This window comes from Sapajus apella, unplaced genomic scaffold (genome assembly GCF_009761245.1).
Source record: "Sapajus apella isolate SASKATOON/1434 unplaced genomic scaffold, GSC_monkey_1.0 scaffold46, whole genome shotgun sequence".
Lineage (NCBI taxonomy): Eukaryota > Metazoa > Chordata > Mammalia > Primates > Cebidae > Sapajus > Sapajus apella.
Genome location: NW_022436986.1, coordinates 1,952,731 through 1,969,460, shown reverse-complemented (window position 1 = coordinate 1,969,460; position 16,730 = coordinate 1,952,731). Strand labels below are relative to the sequence as shown.

The 16,730-nt window shown below is 41.5% G+C and overlaps 1 protein-coding gene across 4 annotated transcripts in view; it reads right to left on the bottom strand.

Moving 5' to 3' along the window:
- MELK (maternal embryonic leucine zipper kinase) overlaps positions 1-16,730 on the bottom strand; it is a 97,526-nt gene that overhangs the window by 34,517 nt on the left and 46,279 nt on the right. For 3 of the 4 annotated variants that reach the window (XM_032240079.1, XM_032240078.1, XM_032240081.1), the window contains 3 exons: positions 11,540-11,608; positions 8,635-8,733; positions 27-113 (listed from right to left, as the gene is read on the bottom strand). In XM_032240079.1, the coding sequence (XP_032095970.1) occupies positions 27-113; positions 8,635-8,733; positions 11,540-11,608 (255 nt within the window). The remainder of the gene's footprint in view (positions 1-26; positions 114-8,634; positions 8,734-11,539; positions 11,609-16,730) is intronic. The other variant, XM_032240080.1, reaches the window with a different exon arrangement.

The window sequence follows — 16,730 nt, the reverse complement described above, 5'->3', positions numbered from 1 at the left end:
TGCCCAGTCCGTGCTGTATTTCTTACCAGTGAAATTAAATCCTCCATTGTTTGCCTGTTGTTTCTGTGATGTACAGAAAGTTCTGTTACGCAATCATCATCAAGGTGAATAAACTACAAAAAAAAATTTATATACTTTATTAACAAAAATTACAAATATATTCATTGCTTTGAAATTTTAAAATCAGCATAATTACTTTATACAATCAAACACCATTATGTAAAAGTAACATGAATCCGTCAATTTCTTGGGAAAGAATAACCATTCTCTATAATCTTTTAAGATGTAAGCATATGCCAGCAACCATTTCAAGAAGATGAGCTATTTCCCGGCTCTTCATATCCCTATCATCTGAGCAACTGTTGTTAAAGTTCCGTTGTACAAGGCCAGGAGCAGTAGTTCACACCTGTAATCCTAGCATTTTGAGAGGCCAAGGCAGGCGGATCACCTGAGGTCAGGAGTTCAAGACCGGTCTAGCCAGCATGGTGAAACCCCATCTCTACTAAAAATACAAAAATTAGCGGGGCGTGGTGACAGGCACCTATAATCCCAGCCACTTGGGAGGCTAAGGCACAAATATCGCTTGAACTCAGGAAGCAGAGGTTGCAGTGAGCCCGAGATCGTGCCATTGCACTCCAGCCTGGGCAACAGAGCAAGACTCTGTCTCAAAAAAAAAAAAAAAAAAAAAAGTTCTGTTGTACAGCCCAGGACTGTATACCCACCTTCCCTACCACAAGACCTGCATTGGTATTTTCATCAAAGAGCAGCCACCTAGGCATCTAAAATCAGTGGCTACAACAGACTGGTAAAAGGGTGATTCAGCCTTGTAGAGCATAGGGTGCCTCAGGTTATATTTAGGTTTAGCATAATTCAAGGAGCCTTTATCATGATGCCATAGATGCCACACAATCATTATTATGCTGAACCACAACTTTAAAAAAGAATAAGAGCCTCTACACAAAATTTGTTTTGCTTAAGAACAGAAATTATCCAAGTAATCCCTACATGATGGTACCTCACTAAAGGTGGGGCCGGAAATGGGTTCTCAGAGCCAAACAAGGATCACTGAGAACAAAAAGGCAGGAATGGCCTGGCCTGGACCTGGAAGAAAGCTCAGAAGATTACATGGGAAGAGAAGCAGGAGAATATAACTTTAAAGTTCACCTTTCCAACATAAAAACTCTCTTAGGCCAGGCGTGGTAGCTCATGCCTATAACCCCAGCACTTTGGGAGGCCGAGGCGAGCAGATCACCTGAGGTCAGGAGTTTGAGACCAGCCTGACCAACATGGAGAAACCCCATCTCTACTAAAAATACAAAATTAGCCGGGCGTGGTGGCACATGCCTGTGATTACAGCTACTCAGCTACTCGGGAGGCTGTGGGAGGAGGATTGCTTGAACCCAGAAGACAGAGGTTGCAGTAAGCCCAGATCACACCATTGCACTCCAGCCTGGGCAACTGAGCAAAACTGTGTCTCAAAAAAAAAAAAGAACTCTCACAGCCCCAGTGAGGGATGCTTTACATTTACATTCTGCTTAAAGGCCTCCTCTTCAAGGTACACAGAACAGGTGGAATGGTTAGCATCTCCCTCCTGCTGCCTGAGGTCTGTCTTCCTGTGATCTCTGTCCACTGGGAGTTGGTACAGCCTGACGGCTAACAGGCTTTGGAATTAGACAGACCTTAGTTTTAACTGCAACAGGACTTAATAACCATGTGGCTTTGAACATGACTACACCCCTGACTCTCAGTTTTATCATCGGTTAGAGAGAGATGGTACATGCCCTGCAATACATGTAACATAGAACAAGTTCAACATCTCAACAGAGTTGGCCCTCAAAAAATGGTTATTTTCACCAACAGTCATAATTCTATTTCTTCTGTGATAGAAGAGTCTTTCAGAAATTTGAGTATTCCCAATATGGGCAACCTTTCCTCTCCAAGTCTTCTGTTTTCTAGATCTGTCAACCCTCACTTTAATGATTAACTCCCTTTAGGATTCTGGCCTTTTCTACAGATCAGACTCCAGGTTGATACTACACATGGAAGTGAGGTATTCAGAACCAAACATAACATGAAAGAGAGGTCTGCCCAGCCCAAGGCAGAACAGCATCATAAGCTTCCCTTGTTTTGAACATCACACTTGTATCAATGAACTCAAGAGAAAGTCAGGCTGCCATCATGAAAATAAACAGTAAAGACAAATTTTTCCCCTCAATTCATATGTTGAAACCTAATTACTACTGTAATAGTATTAGGGAGTTGTACCTTTGGGAGAAGAGTAGGTCATGAGTGGGTTCTGCCCTCATAAATGGGGTTAGTACCCTGATATAAGAGGCCCCAGGCCAAAGTGCAATGGCTCATGCCCGTAATCCACAGGGCTTTGGGAGGCTGAGGTGGGAGGATCACTTGAAGCCAGGAGTTGGAGACTGGCCTGGGCAACACAGCAAGACCCCATCACTACAAAAAAATATTCAAAAATTAGCCAGGTGCAATGCCTCACATGTGTAGTCCCAGCTACTCAGGAGGGAGGATCACTTGAGCCCAAAAGTTCAAGGTTATAGTGAGGTATGATCAAGCCACTGCACTCCAGCCTGGGTCAAAGAGTGAGACCCTATCTCTTTAAAAAAAAAAAAGGGCCCCAGAGGCCTTTCCCCTCTGTCCCATTCCACCATGTGAGGACACCGCAAGAAAGAATCCTTCTATGAACCAGAAAGTGGGCCCTCATCAAACACCAAATCTGCTGGTGCCTTAACCTTTTTCTTTCTTTCTTTATTTTTACTCTCCAGAACTCTGGGCTCTATGATACCTTGATCTTGAACTTCCCAACCTCCAGAACTGTGAGAAATACATTTCTGTTCTCTCTAAGCCACCCAATTTATGGTATTTTGTCACAGCAGCTCAGACTAAGAAAGCCTTGCATTATTGACTAGTATAAGCACAACCTCATGGGTTACAAAGTAGAGACCACAGTTTATACTAGTGGTACTGTGAAAGTCCAAAGTGCTAAGAGTAAGTTTTCATTGTGCTGCTTTGACTGTGGCTGCTCCTGGAACTACAGATTCCCCCTCAAGATGATCTCAACCTCAGAAGCCTAGACATTTTAATACCTGTCTTGTTGATGTCATCACTACTGAAACAAGAAAAGAGATTTTTGAGGTTCCCTCCATCATCTTAAGTTTACAAAAGATTTTTTAACTCTAAAAGAATCTCTTTCTCCCACAGCCTCCTTCCCATACCTTTACCATAAGGCATATGTATGAGAAAGGGAGGAGATGGAAGAAGGGGGTGCCACCGTCTTTGCTGGGCTCCTGAGCTAGAAACAATGAAATGAGTGGGGTAGAAAAGATACCAAAGGTCTGAAAAACATGATTCATCTCAAGCTGTGTTTTCCAAAGAGGATCAACACTTAAAGCACTCTGAATTCTCAGTAACACATATTCAAGTTTTAATAATTAAATACAAAAATGCATCAAAAAATGCATACCAAAAGCTAGCCAATTATTTTGGATTATCCGTGCCTACTACATTTCCTGTTCACTAGGGTCGAAAATGGAACTGACTATAACTTCTATTTGATACAATACTTGGGTACCAGAACTATGTATGAAAATGGCAGCAGGAGATCATGCATAGAGTTATAGAATAGCATCTATACCTTAAATATTCAAGTAAATCTGAATTTTTTAAATAATTCACTCTTGATGAAACACAATACTGAAACAGAAAAGCAAATCCTTCAAAAAGCAACAACAATCCATTATACCTCTCCTGTATATAATTCATTTGATCCTGTAACAGCTCTGAAAGGCAGGCAAAAGAGATTAATGATATACCATGTAAAGGTACTCTATAAATGGCAAAATGTGACCCAAACATGCACAGATTGACATTAGAATACCCATATTAGAGGTAATAAAATGAAGACTCAGAAAAGTTACTGTGATTTGCCTAAGACTGGCATTTTTCATTCCTAGCCCCACATTTTTCTACCATAACACAATACCATCTCTCCATCACTCTGCTCAACAGAGACCAGATAAGCAATGCTTGCCACAAAGGCTACAAATATACAGGACGTAGGCCCTGAGCTTGAATCAGCTAGCCTATCAGATCCATTCTATTCCAGAACCCTTTGGTGTGGGTTCAAATCCTGGTTCTACAATTACTCGTTGTTTGACCTTGAGCAAGTCCCTTAATGATTCTGTGTCTCAGCTGCCTCATCTGCAAAAGGGGGCAATAATAGTACCTACTTCAGACGGTTGGTGTACAGATTAAGCCCATAGGATAGTGCCTGACTCTTAAAAGTACTATCCTAAGAGTCCTGCCTATATTATACCACAACATAATATACAGAGAGCCCGTTCTATAATAGTACACTATTTTACTCTACATACTCAATAAATAGTAGCAATTATTAAGATGCAAGGGAAGCTGTATACTCTTTTGGAATACTCAAAACTATGTATATTTTACTTTATACTGTGTCCTAAATAAAAAAGACTCTTGAGGTTGTAGAAAGCAGAGACTTTCTTCATTTTGGCATCTCTTCTAACACAAACAGTAATGTATCCTATCCTATTAGAATCATGGCTGACAAGACGTGGAAAGCCCTCCACACATGGAGAAATGATGACCCCCAATGGCTGAACACAGGCATTTGCACCACCCATCTCTCCACCTCGAGAGGGGCACATCACAGCTTTCCTGGTTCTACTGCTGCACGGCTCAGACACTTGCACATTCTGCTATTCTTAGGATCTTGGTGTGGTTGCTTTTAGAATTATGTTGTATTTTCTGAATAGATATTAAAGATGTCACGTAGGGCCAGGGGAATTTGGATAAGAGAAGTTTTAGGAGTTAACAATCATAGAAGAATCAGGATTGATTTCAGTTCAGGCCACATGGCCCATTAATAGTGGGCAGAATAGTGAGAAGGGGCTTGAAGCAAGTATAGTCTATCTTTCCAGGATGAGCTGGCCACTGGGAAGGGCATTTACACTGGTATGATTATTCCAGAAAGAAAATACCCCATAGAAGTACCAATACTACACCGTAGCATATCTGAGACACACTTCTAAGCTACTCTGTCGATTCATGCACAATGTCCTAGTCCATTGCAAAGTTTTGGTGAGGTATCAGAGAATATCCCTAATTATCTGGAAAGCCTATTAAAATACTTCTCTTTGGGCCAGGCTCAGTGGCTCATGCCTGTAATCCCAGCACTTTGGGAGGCTGAGGCAGGCAGATCATGAAGTGAGGAGTTCAAGACCAGCCTGGCCAACATGAGGAAACACCATCTCTACTAAAAAACACAAAAATTAGCCAGGCGCAGTAGCAGGCACCTGTAGTCCCAGGTACTCAGGAGGCTAAGGCAGGAGAATCACTTGAACCCGAGAGACAGAGGTTACAGTAAGCCGAGATTACGCCACTGCATTCCGGCCTGGGCAACAGAGACTCCCTCTCAAAAAAAAAAAAGGCATTTTTAAAAAACAATGTAGAAATAATATTTTTAGAATTGCTTAAACTTAAATAACACTTAGGGTTGTTTATGCTTTTTACATATACACATATTAGACCAGTTCTGTAAGTACAGTCTGCAGATGCCTGAGGGTCTCCAAGGTCAAACTATTTTTATAATAATACTATTTTTTGGCCAGGTGCGGTGGCTCACGCCTGTAATCCTAGCACTTTGGGAGGCCAAGGTGGGTGGATCACCTGAGGTCAGGAGTTCCAGACCAGCCTGGCCATCATGGTGAAACCCCATCTTTTTATTTAAAAAAAAAAAAAAAAAAGAAAAAAAATTTTAAGTAATACTATTTTTCATTTTTCTTTTCTTTTTTATTATTATTATTTTTTTGAGACAGAGTCTCACTCTGTGCCAGGCACCAGGCTTGAGTGCAGTGGCACAATCTTGGCTCACCGCAACCTCCACCTCCTGGGTTCAAGCAATTCTCCTGCCTCAGCCTCCTGTGTAGCTGGGACTACAGGCACATGCCACCATGCCCAGCTAATTTTTGTATTTTTAGTAGAGACAGGGTTTCACCATGTTGGCCAGGATGGTCTTGATCCCTTGACCTTGTGATTCGCCCGCCTCAGCCTCCCCAAGTGCTGGGATCACAGGTGTGAGCCACCATGCCCGGCTTATTTTTCATTTTTCAAAATGTTGACATTTGTATGGATGGTACGAAAGCAGTGATAAATAAAATTGCTGGCAGCTGGGTACGGTGGCTCCCAGCATTATGGAAGGCTGAGGCAGGCAGATCACCTGAGGTCAGGAGTTCAAGACCAGCCTGACCAACATGGTGAAATCCCACCTCTACTAAAAATACAAAAGTTAGCCAGACATTGTGGCATGTGCCAGTAATCCCAGCTACTCGGGAGGCTGAGGCAGAAGAATTGCTTAAAACCGAGAGACAGAGGTTACAGTGAGCCGAGATCACACCACTGCACTTCAGCCTGGGCAATAATGGTGAGATTCCCTCTCAAAAAAATTAAAAATTAAAATAAATAAATAAATAAATAAAATTGCTGGCACCTTAGTACAAATCAAATACAGCAGCATCAAACTACACTAAAATATTGTATTATTTGTCATACACCCATAGTTCGAAAAAAAGTCAGCTTCAATTAAGAATTTCCTTGATACAGCCAAGCATGGTGGCTCATGCCTATAATCTCAGCACTTTGGGAGGCCGAAGTGGGCGGATCACCTGAGGTCAGGAGTTCCAGACCAGCCTGGCCAACATGGCGAAACCCCATCTCTACTAAAAATACGAAAATTAGCCAGGTGTAGTACCACGTGCCTGTAATCCCAGCTACTTGGGAGGCTAAGGCAGGAGCATCAGTTGAACCCGGGAGGCAGAGGTTGCAGTGAGCCGGGATCCCACCATTGCAGGCCAGCCTGGACAAGAAGAGTAAAACTCCATCTTGGGGGGAAATAATTTCCCTGATAAACCAGTAAAAGACATTAATTTGATTAGATTTTTACTTTGAGTACATGTTTTTAATATTCTGTGTGACTAAACAGGAAGTAGCATTATGCACTTCTACATACCAAAGTATGATAGCTATCTCAAGGAAAAGCACCTATGTGACTGAATTATGAGCTCAATTAGCCATTTTTTTCTTTTTGTTTCAAGACAGAGTCTCATTCTGTCACCCAAGGCTGGAGTGCAGTGGTGCAATCTTGGCTCACTGTGACCTCTGCCCTCCTGGGTTGAAGCAAATCTCCTGCCTCAGCCTTCCGAGTACCTGAAATTACAGGTATGCACCATCATGCCAGCTAATTTTTTGTATTTTTAGTAGAGACAGGGTTTTACCATGTTGGCCAGGCTGGTCTAGAACTCCTGACCTCAAGTGATCCGCCTGCCTCAGCCTCCCAAAGTACTGGGGTTACAGGTGTGAGCTACCCAGTCTGGCCTAATTAGCCATTGTTTTCAAAGAACACCATTTTGACTGCAAAGAACACTGACAAACTATGGTTATTTAGACTTAAATGTTTAGCAGACATTTCCTCAAAAATGAATCAAGAGAACTTGTCAGTTCAAGGAAAATAGCTGACATACTTGTTGTTAATGATAGAATTTGAGCTTTCAAGCAAAAATTAGAATTTTAGAAAACTTTTATCTGCCGCCATGATCTTGAGTGCTTTCCAATAGTTAAGGACTTTTCTACTGAGATCAGTGGTGATTCTAAGGAATGTGATTTAACAATGAATAATGAAATGTGTTAACATTTGAAAGATTTGCATAACTCAGTGAACCAGTGTTTTCCAAATAACCAATGCATCATGTTATGTGGGGGAAAGATTCATTGGACAGACCAATGGATTTTATGGAATAAAGTGCAAAATTTCATTGACTTCAGATTCCACATGCAATTACCCTTTAGGAAACTACCATTTGTCAAGTTTTAATGGAATATCAGAAGCTGTCTAAAAAGGCTATTAAAATTCTTTTCCCTTTTCCTACTACATATCTGCATTTTATTCCTAGGCTTCAATCAAAACAACGTATCAAAACAGACCAAACACAGAAGCAGGTGACTATACAGGTGTCTTCTATTAAGCCAGACTAAAGAAATTTGCCAAGATGTAAAACAACCCCATTCTTTTCTCTAAATTTATTTTGTAAATGGTTATTCTTCATAAAAAATATATATTGATATGTAATAGGTTTATGACGTCATTTTTTAATAAATAAACATTAAGAGTATAAAGGGGTCCTCAAACTAAAAAGTTGGAGAACTACTGTACCCTCGTAACTTCTCTGGGAAGTAAAACTGGTTTAACCTACTTTTCACAGATGAATAAATAGGTTCTGCAAAGTTAAGTAACTTGTCCAAGATTCCCAGAGCCCCGTGACTGACTAAACAAGAGAAACACCTGGGAGCTTTTAAAAACTCCCATTAAGTGTTCTGGGGTGGTTTTAAGGTCCCAGGTAATTCTCTATTTGCAGGTGGGGTTAAGGAACCACGGTACATTAGTTTACAAATCTTCCAAACACCAATCTGATTAATAAGTCTACAAAATATATTTTCTTGTATATTTAGACCACATCATTATAGGTTCTGAATTTACCCAAAGACCATACAAAGTTTAAAAAAAATTTTTTTACTGGATTTCATTTTACTTACAGGATTCTTGCTTTGCCACTCAACAGGATAGTTGTAATCTTGCATGATCCAGGGATGGTTCAATAGATTTTTCATAGAAATCCGTTTCTTTGGGTCCACCTAGTGGCCATTAAAAAGTAGCTAGAGATTAACATTTCAAATAGAGAACGTAGAACACCTTTCCTCCTGAGAACTCAAAACGCATTGGAACAGATGTAAACTTTATCATCACAAAAATGCTGTCAAAGACCTTAAAATGGTCTCGGAATAAATTCTTTAAAGGAGCCAATAGAGGCGAGAAAACTATAGCAACCAACACAGTCTTGGAAGATAAATATTTAATAAACATGAATTTCATTGGTATGGACATTATTCATGAAGTTCAGTCAATCTATTGTATGATGTAATAGTCTTTTGCTGGAAAACCTATTCAGGGGAAATATTCACCAATTTAACATTCAAGCAGCCACAATGCAGGGCATTCATACTGAATATGCAATCTCTACCTCCGATGAGCTTACAATCACACAGAACAAGTGGAAAGGCACACCTTTCCATCTGTAATTTTCAAATGTAAGGAGAGAAAAATTAATCAACAAAGATTAAGGTTTTCTTTGGAGTCCAGAAGAAAGTGTAGGCGTTTTCAATCTCATTATGGAGATTGGGTGGTCTGGTCCTACTTAATCAAGGTGAGTAAGCCTGAGGTAAATTTTGAATAAAAGAAGGAGACGACTTAATAGATGAAAAAAACCAGAAGATATTCTGAATATATAATGAAAAAAAAAATTGCACTAATAAGATACTCATATTTTCAAAGTGTTTCCTATCAATCTGATTTTGTCCTCATAACACTACATAGCAGTGAGGCCAGGCTCAGAACCCCCATTTTATAGGTAAGATTAGGTGATACCTTGATTGATTGGTAGAGTGCTTACCTAGACTTCACTCCTATCTTTCACCCTCAGAGGCTCATTCCACTAAATCTGTGGGTTTCAAAGTGTGGTCCCAAGATCAGCAGCATCAGCATCTTCTGGGAGCTTGTTAGAAATGCAAAATTTCGGTCTTGCCCCAGATCTACTGAATCATACACTCTGGGGCTGGAGTCAAGCAATCTGTGTTTTAACAAGCCCATGGGGTAATTTTGATACCTGCTGAAATTTAAGAACCACTGCACTACATCACAGGGCCCATTCAATAGTATATCCACTCATGCAAGCATTTATTCAGTATCTACTAATGTATTTAATGTGCAAGAGTTGGGAATAGGTGAGATGCGGTGGCTCATACCTGTAATCTCAGCACTTTGGGAGGCTGAGGCAGGCAGATCACTTGAGCTCAGGAGTTCAAAACCAGCCTGAGCAACACAGCAAAAACCCATCTTTACAAAAAATACACAGTTTTCTGAAAGTAAGGAATAAAATGATAAATAATTTAAAAACAACCAAAAAAAAAAAAAAACTAAAGAAAAAATACAGGAAATTAGTCAGGTGTGGTGGTGTGCACCAGTGGTACCCGCTACTTAGGAGGCTGAGGTAGAAGGATCACTTGAGCCTGGGGTTCGAAGCTGTAGTGAGCCAAGATCGTAACTCCAGCCTGGGCGACAGAGTGAGACCCTGTCTATAAAAAAAAATTTTTTTTGAGAGGCCAGGCTGGGCGCAGTGGCTCACACCTGTAATCCCAGTATTTTGGGAGGCCAAGTTGGTGGATCACCTAAGGTCAGGAGTTCAAGACCAGCCTGGGCAACACGGTGAAATCCCATCTCTACTAAAAATACAAAAACCAGCTGGGCGTGGTGGCACACACTTGTAATCCCAGCTACTCAGGTGGCCGAGGCACAAGAATCACTTGAACTCGAGAACCCAGGAGACGAAGGCTGCAGTGAGCCAGTATCATGCCATTGGACTTCAGCCTGTGCAACAGAGCAAAACTCTGTCTCAAAAAAAAAAAAAGAAAGAAAAAAGGAGGCCAGTGGCTCACGCCTGTACTCCCAGCACTTTGGGAGGCTAAGGCAGGCGGAAAACTTGAGGTCAGGAGTTTGAGACCAGCCTGGCCAACATGGTGAAACCCTGTCTCTACTAAAAATACAAAAACTAGCCAGGCATGGTGGCACACGCCTGTAGTACCAGCTACACAGGAGGCTGAGGCAGGAGGATCATTTGAAACTGGGAGGCAGAGATTGCAGTGAGCCAAGATCACACCACTGCACTCCAGCCTGGGTGACAGAGGGAGACTTCGTCTCAAAAAAAAGACATATCAGCTAAGACATATGGTAGGTGTCCAAAATAAATTGGGTATGGTGACTCACACCTATAATCCCAGCACTTTGTGAGGCTGAGGCAGGCACATAACTTGAGATCAGGAGCTCAAGACTAGCCTGGCTAACATGGCAAAACTCCATCTCTACTAAAAATACAAAAATTAGCCGGGCATGGTGGTTCACGCCTATAATCCCAGCTACTTAGGAGGCAGAGGCAAGACAATTGTTTGAATAAAAAACATAGCCAGCATGGCGGCTCATTCCTATAATCCCACCTACTCGGAAAGCAGAAGCACTTGAACCCAGAAGGCAAAGGTTGCAGTGAGCCAAGATCAACCCACTGCACTCCAGCCTGGGTCTTCGAAGGAGTGAGACTCTGTCTCAAAAAAAGATTTGGGAATAAAAGAGAGTAGAGCAAGGGCTAGTCAGAAAAAACAGACAATGCTCAAGAAAAAGTAAGAAAAGCCGTATCAGCTAAGACATATGGTAGGTGTCTAAAATAGATTGGTTTTACAACATAATTAAGAAAGGACCTAATAGAGGATATTTTCAAGGTAGATGTGAGTGGGATTTTTTTTAAGTTAATGGTAAATGTAGTAGCAGCACAGATATCTTAAAAGTTGAATCAAACAATTACAATAGACTTCTTTATTTAAAAATAAAGTTTACCTGCAGCATTTGTTGAAGCAGCAGAATACTACTGGGAGAGAGCCACTTGGGAACACTGTATTTTCCTCTCTACAAAAAACAAAACATTTAAGAGATTTAGGTTCAGTCAGCCTTGACACAAATTCCTAAGGTAATAACATGCTGGAGGTTTACTTCTAAGCTTGAAGACTTCACCCAACTATAATACTTGGTAAACATTAATAGCTAAAAAAATCAATTTGTTGACTGGGCACAGTGGCTCATGCCTATAATCCCAGTACTTTGAGAGGCCAAGGCAGGCGGATCACCTGAGATCAGGAGTTCAAGACCAGCCTGGAAAATATGGTGAAACCCTGTCTCTACTACAAATACAAAAATTAGCCAGGCGTGGTGGCGGGCGCCTGTAATCCTAGCTACTCTGGAGGCTGAGGCAGTAGACTTGCTTGAACCTGGGAGGTGCAGGTTGCAGTGAGCCAAGATGGCACCACTGCACTCCAGCCTAGGTGACAGACGACACTCCGTCTCAAAAAAAAAAAAAGAAATTTCTTGCCTTAAAGAACAAAATCAAGCATATTAAATACTATCATTACCTCTAAATTATCCACATATCAGAGAAGGGCTAGAGCACAAAGAATATAACAGTAGCAAACATAAATGTTATACGGCTTTGTAATCTGTAGTATTAAATGGACAGCAAGTACACACTGTAGTCCATTTTTGTACTGCCAAAACAAGTATTAGTTTACAATCTCAGAGCAATTATCAGTTGACAAAATGAAGGAGCAGAAAAGCATATTTGGTGATAGGACATAGGCTATGGTTAAAAACAGGTCCTCCACAAAGCAGAATTCACAAACTTTGAGGGAAACTGGTGAAAGCCACTTTCTAAAGTAAATACTTTTTTTAGGACTAGAAGAGACTCAGGAGGCAAATGTATACAACCTAGTATACTCAGAAATTATGGTCACCAAGTCATCAATCCAAGATCAGGGACTTGCTAAATATTAACACATGATAGAATACCTCTTACAAACCTGCCACAACATCGTCTTTCGAAATTCAGAGGACGCAATACCAGAGTTTCTCACAGCAGAAATCACATTGTTTTATGATGCTAAGATAACAGGTTAATTATTTGAGAAAAATTGATTAACCTGTATTTCATAGAACATACCAAAATTAATTCTACCCAGATTAAAAGAAAATACAAAACCATAACAGTTCTTAAAGAAAGCATGTGATTATTTTTAGAATCTTTCTAGACATGACAGCAAAGCTAACAACTATAAAGACTAATATATGACAAAATTAAAACGTGGTATTTCTGTACAACAAAACATCACTAACAAAGTTAACAACAAATTTAGAAAAAAAAAAACCTTTTCCAAAGGTCATAGGCAACTGTCACTTACTACTGCTGAATCCCAGAGAGTTGGCTAGAGCATCTAAAACCCATCCTTCCCAGGGATAGGCATGGATCCCAGACAGCAGTGAGCCTTCAGGTTGGGGTCTAGTTGGCTGCAGATGAGGCTTGGTAGGGAGAAGTAAATTCAAAGCTTCATTGCTACAATTCAAAAACAAACTCTGAGGCGGGCACAGTGGCTCATGCCGAATCCCAGCGCTTTGGAAGGCCAAGGTCAGGCGTTTGAGACCAGCCTGACCAACATGGTGAAACCCCATCTCTACTAAATACAAAAAAATAACCAACCATGTGGTGCATGTCTGTAATCCCACCTACTTGGGAGGCTGAGGCAGGAGAATCACTTGAACCTGAGAGGCGGTGGTTGCAGTGAGCCAAGACTGCGCCGCTGCACTCTATCCTGGGCAACAAGAATGAAATTCAGTCTCAAAAACAAAACAAAACAAAAAAAAACCTTGTCAGTTTCTGCCTCTGCCAAGTGGTAAGGTGCCCTGGCAAGGTGTAAATAAGAATGGGCTCTTTGGGTAATATTGTGTGCTTTAGATAAAGGGAATGAAAAATGTAATAATATTAATTTTTTTTCTGAGTCAGAGTTTCGCTCTTGTTGTCCAGGCTGGAGTGCAATGGCATGATCTCGGCTCACCACAACCTCCGTCTCCCAGGTTAAAGCGATTCTCCTGCCTCAGCCTCCTGAGTAGCTGGGATTACAGCCATGCACCACTATGCCCGGCTAATTTTGTATTTTTAGTAGAGACAGGGTTTCTCCATGTTGGTCAGGTTGGTCTTGAACTCCCAACCTCAGGTGATCCACCCGCCTCAGCCTCCCAAAGTGCTGGGATTATAGGCATGAGCCACCACGCCCGGTCTAAATGTAGTAATGTTAAAGTAATTTGTAAAATGAAAGCTACTGTTCTTCCTAGGGAACACTTGCAAGTCAGTCTGTCTACTCTCATCAGAGAGGTTGGTTTTTGACCCTTTCTTTTTAGATTGATTGATTAACAATGCTTCTCTGGGACTTTGATTACTTCTTTAACGTAACTGAAAGCCAGCCTGCCATACATCTTAGGACTCTGACTGATCCACACCTGTCTATTTTCCCCCTCACCTTTAAGGTGAAATGATTATATAAGAATTATATCCTAGACGGTTCATAAGAACAGAGAACCCCAATGCTGGTGCTAGTCAATGGCTTCCTCACCTACCTGCCTCCATCCTTCTAGCTGCATTCATTTACAGTAGGTGTGTGTGTGTGTGTGTGTGTGTGTGTGTGTGTGCCCGCACACTTGTGATTGTCCTTGTCTCCCTTGTGTTCCGGGATCAAACTGTCGGGCTGCTATTTCTTGTGGCCCGGAAGAAGAGAGGTTTTATTTCTGTAATTAGCCACAGGGAAAAGGCGTGGAAATTATCACCAGACCAACTCAAAATTACAAAGTTTTTCAGAGCTTATATACCTTCTAAGCTATATGTCTATGTGTAAGTGTGCATTTGTCTACAAACCTAAGTGATTAACTTCTTTTAAGCTATAACTAAGGTCTGAGTCCTCAAGACCTTCTGAAGCCTCAGTAAGTTTACTTAATCTAAATGGGTCTAGGTGCTAGGGTGATTACTCTTATCTTGTATCCTGCTAAATCACAAAGGTTTGGGGAGTTCCTTTAGACCCCAATGAACTTGTTTGTGGAGGCCTGGAGAGTTTCTTCAGACCCCCAATAAAATTTGCTTAATCCTAAAAGGGTCCTGCTAAGAATTCCTTCATTATCTTGACATGCTTCAAGGCCCAGGCAAAGCCTAGACAAAACTCTTGGTGGGCTCTTAGTTACATTCCAGCCTTTGTATAAGGTCACAGGCTCAATCAGCTTTTAATGTATCATCTAGCTACTCAGTCAGTGCTGGGACAGTTGTAATGGAGGCCTGCGTTAATAAGTCCTGGTCTGAGACACTTGGACTTAAATTTCTAAACGAGAATCCTTATTCAGTGCATTTTGTCTTTCATTCACTTTGGAGACCCTCTGGAGTTTGTCACAGACCACTTCCTAATTGTATCATAAACAATTCTTGATGAATGTTACTGTTCATAAATTTTTTTCTTTTTGAGACGGAGTCTCATGGCACAATCTTAGCTCACTGCAACCTCTGCCTCGTGGGTTCAAGCGATTCTCCTGCCTCAGTCTCCCAGGTAGCTGGGATTACAGGCATGCACCACCACCCACAGCCAGTTTTTGCATTTTTAGTAGAGACAAGGTCTCACTATGTTGGCCAGGCTGGTCTCAAACTTCCGGCCTCAGGTGATCCACCCGCCTTGGCCTCCCAGAGTGCTGGGATCACACGCATGAGCCACCGTGCCCAGCTCAAAGTTTGTTTTTGAACTATAGCAATGAAGCCTCGAATTCATTTCTCTCTACCATGCCTCATCTACAGCCAACTGGACCCCAACCTGAAGGCTCACTGATGCCTGGGCTCCATGCCTATCCTGGGAAGGAGGGGTTTTAGATACTCTAGCCAACTCTCTGGGACTCAGCAGTGGTAAGTCACAGTTGCTGGATGACTGGCCCTGAACTACTTGGCCCCACTCTCATATCTGAGCTTTACTTTATTCCTGAGACCTAGGCTTTTCATAATCCCAATCCTGAGGACTTGCCTTGTTCTTTTTCTTGGCATGTTTGCCCGGTCTCAAATATTTCAGCCTGCTCTTGCTAGGGTACCATACAGAGGGGAGACCAGCTTGGAACAAAGATCTTCCTATGTGCTGATCAAATGACTGTGAGCTGCCTGAGTCTCTGATCACAGCCTGCTCCTAGAGTGTCCTCTGCCAGCCTCGCTCCCTGTACTCTGGGTAGTCTTCCCTCTGCTGTTTGCAGAGCCATTTGCTGCTTACTCTCTGGACACTATCTGTACCGGGTTGAACAGTAACCCTCCAACTGTGCAAGAATCCATTTCTGTTGTTTTAGCCCACCACTCCACAGTACTTTGTTACAACAACCCTAGGAAGCTCATACACTATCTATGAGGGTTTAGCCGCTTCACATCACCTCTCCCCCATCAACATCTGCCCACCTCAAGGACAAGCCTGATTCCAGGTTCCAGCCCTTTCTGGTCTGCTCCAACATACAAATAACAGGCCCATAATCAGATCTATCATAATAAAAGAGACATTATGCCTTTAAATTCTGAAACTACAATCTAAAACAAAAGTACTCTTAACTAAAACTAGGAGTACGCCACAGAAACCAAATGTAAAAATAAATACTCAGACCAAAGTACTAAATAAAGAGAGCTCTACCAGACTGATTCCAAATTCTTCTTTGCCTTTTTATCAACCCTTTTTATCAACCTATTTTGAATTCTTAAAGTATCTTTTAATAGATCCCCTGTGCTTTGCTATAAGCTGGCACCATGGAAGCAATCCTATCCAGAAAGAAGCAGAGAAAACAGTGAATGAGAAGTGTGGTGTTTGGCACATTGGAACAGCAATGGATTGGAGTCATATATTATGTTTGAATCCCAGTTCTGCCTCTTACTAGCTCCATGGGCTTTTAAGAGTTATTCAGTCTCTCTGGCCCTGTTTCCTAAGGCAGGCTCTGAAAACAAATTGCCTAGGTTCAAATCCACAATGTACCTCTTACTTACTCTGTGGGACCTTATACAAGCTATTTGACCTTGTTGTGCTTTAGTTTCTTCATCTAAAAAAAAAAAAAAAAAAAAGAAGTATAATAACAATACCTACTGCATAAAATTTTTGCTAGGGCCAGGCGCAGTGGCTCAAGCCTGTAATCCCAGCACTTTGGGAGGCCGAGG